At 41.8% G+C, this 1,824-nt stretch overlaps 1 protein-coding gene across 1 annotated transcript in view; it reads left to right on the forward strand.

Moving 5' to 3' along the window:
- Positions 1-6: 6 nt before the first annotated feature.
- Positions 7-1,824, forward strand: part of LOC107990247 (NACHT, LRR and PYD domains-containing protein 14) — a gene marked incomplete at its 5' end in the record, with an annotated part of 8,217 nt that continues 6,399 nt past the window's right edge. Inside the window, one exon of the mRNA XM_025053342.1 lies at positions 7-428. Coding sequence (XP_024909110.1) covers positions 7-428 — 422 coding nt within the window. The remainder of the gene's footprint in view (positions 429-1,824) is intronic.

Below are 1,824 nucleotides of genomic sequence, written 5' to 3' on the forward strand. Positions count from 1 at the left end.
AAATCCCTCCAAAGTAGAAATGGTCACCTGGACCTGTTTGTTCGCTTCCTTCATGGTCTGTGTCTGGAGTCCAACCAGAGAATCTTAGGAGACCTGCTGGGTCAGACACACTACAGTCCAGAAGTCATTCCAGAGGTCATTAAAGACCTAAAGGATATGAACACATACAGAGTCTCTCCAGACAGAAGCATCAACATCTTCCACTGTCTGACAGAGTTGAAGGATCAGTCAGTTCATCAGCAGATCCAGGAGTTTCTGAAGTCACAGAACAGAGACCAGGAACTCTCTGAGATCCAGTGCTCAGCTCTGTCCTATATGCTGCAGATGTCAGAGGAGGTTCTGGATCAGTTGGATCTGCACCAGTATAAAACATCAGTGGAGGGAAAACGGAGACTGATCCCAGCTGTGAGGAACTGCAGGAAGGCTGGGTGAGTTAGTGATCAATCACTATTGATCAGTCAGTGTTCAGTTTATGGGTCATAGGTGGTTAAAGGAGAAGTGCAGTGAATGTCAGCAGGTACCTGTGTTGGTACAGGTGTGTCTTTATAACTCTGTGATAGAACTAATGATCCAACATGGTCAGAGATTTTCCTGCGTTAAAAATCCCACTTTTTGAGTTTTTAACTGCTGATTAAAATTCTTGGCTGAAAACCAAAAGAAATTATTATGCCAATTATTAGTACCATTGCATTTATGGCTATGACTGTGAACTAAATCTCCCAAAAAATCAGAGAACCAGGGTCCCCGCCCCTCTTCTGGAACACTGCTCTCTTTCTTCTGCACTGTGAGCTTCTCCGTCTTCAAACCGGTTCTCCACCAAACATCGCGGCCCAGATCCAGATAGAGCTCAGTGGACTTTTCACTCCCTCTTGAAATTTCAGCATTATACGTATGTCAAATCTCTATCCGTGGGTTTCTCTCAGAAATATTGAAATACGTCCATTCCGCAGACATGTTGGTACTTGTGGCAAGTCGTTTTAACATAGTCATAGCCTAGTCAAAAAGAAAAAGATCTGACAAGCCCGCACTGAGTCTGAGGTGAGTTCACTGACTGAAGCTGCAGTTCATTTATTTGATTGACATTCAAGTCATTTTGTCCAGTGATGAATCAAATCAAGTCTCTGGTCCTGGTTTGACTCAGTTCTTCAGACTTGACTGGGTCAGATGTTGAAGTTCCTGCTTCATCACAGGCTCTGATGCTGTTGAGTGTCTGTTGGTGACTGAAGCTGGCTCTCACATGAAGCTGCAGACTTGACTTGGATCAGTCAGTGAGGATATAAGTCTGATCCAGCTGCTGAGGACTGAAAAAAACAGATAAAGTGAACATACTTTATATAAATATTATATGTTGGGGTACTGGTTAAATGAAGCTCTTTGGCCCAAATTATTCAATTCTTACACTATATGGTCACTACTACACACTCTAGAATTGTATTTACCCTATATTTGTTTTGTTTTTTTCTTTTGCTCATGTTCTACCAGCACTCCCTCTCAGCTACTTATTGGTCACCTCTGCTGTGAAGCAAATATTTGGTGAAGGTGGGATAATGTTTTGTATCCCATGCTGTGACAAAGCAACAGATAAAAGATGATTAAAAAGAGTCCAGTCCTCTAGACTGAATTTCTGTCTCTTTTCCAAAGTACAGTGGGGCTTCAAGATACAAGCTACTCAAAATACCAGTTTTACAAGTTACGAGTAAGCAACTTTTGCAAGATTTTCCTCGTGATACAAGCAAAGATCAATTTACAAGTGTTCAACTGAGCTCCGTTTTTTTTACCACTCAACACTGTCTCTCACTAGGTTATTTTACCCGTCGCTTAAAT

The sequence above is a fragment of the Cynoglossus semilaevis genome, chromosome Z (genome assembly GCF_000523025.1).
Source record: "Cynoglossus semilaevis isolate Cse_v1.0 chromosome Z, Cse_v1.0, whole genome shotgun sequence".
In the NCBI taxonomy this organism is placed as follows: Eukaryota; Metazoa; Chordata; class Actinopteri; order Pleuronectiformes; family Cynoglossidae; genus Cynoglossus; species Cynoglossus semilaevis.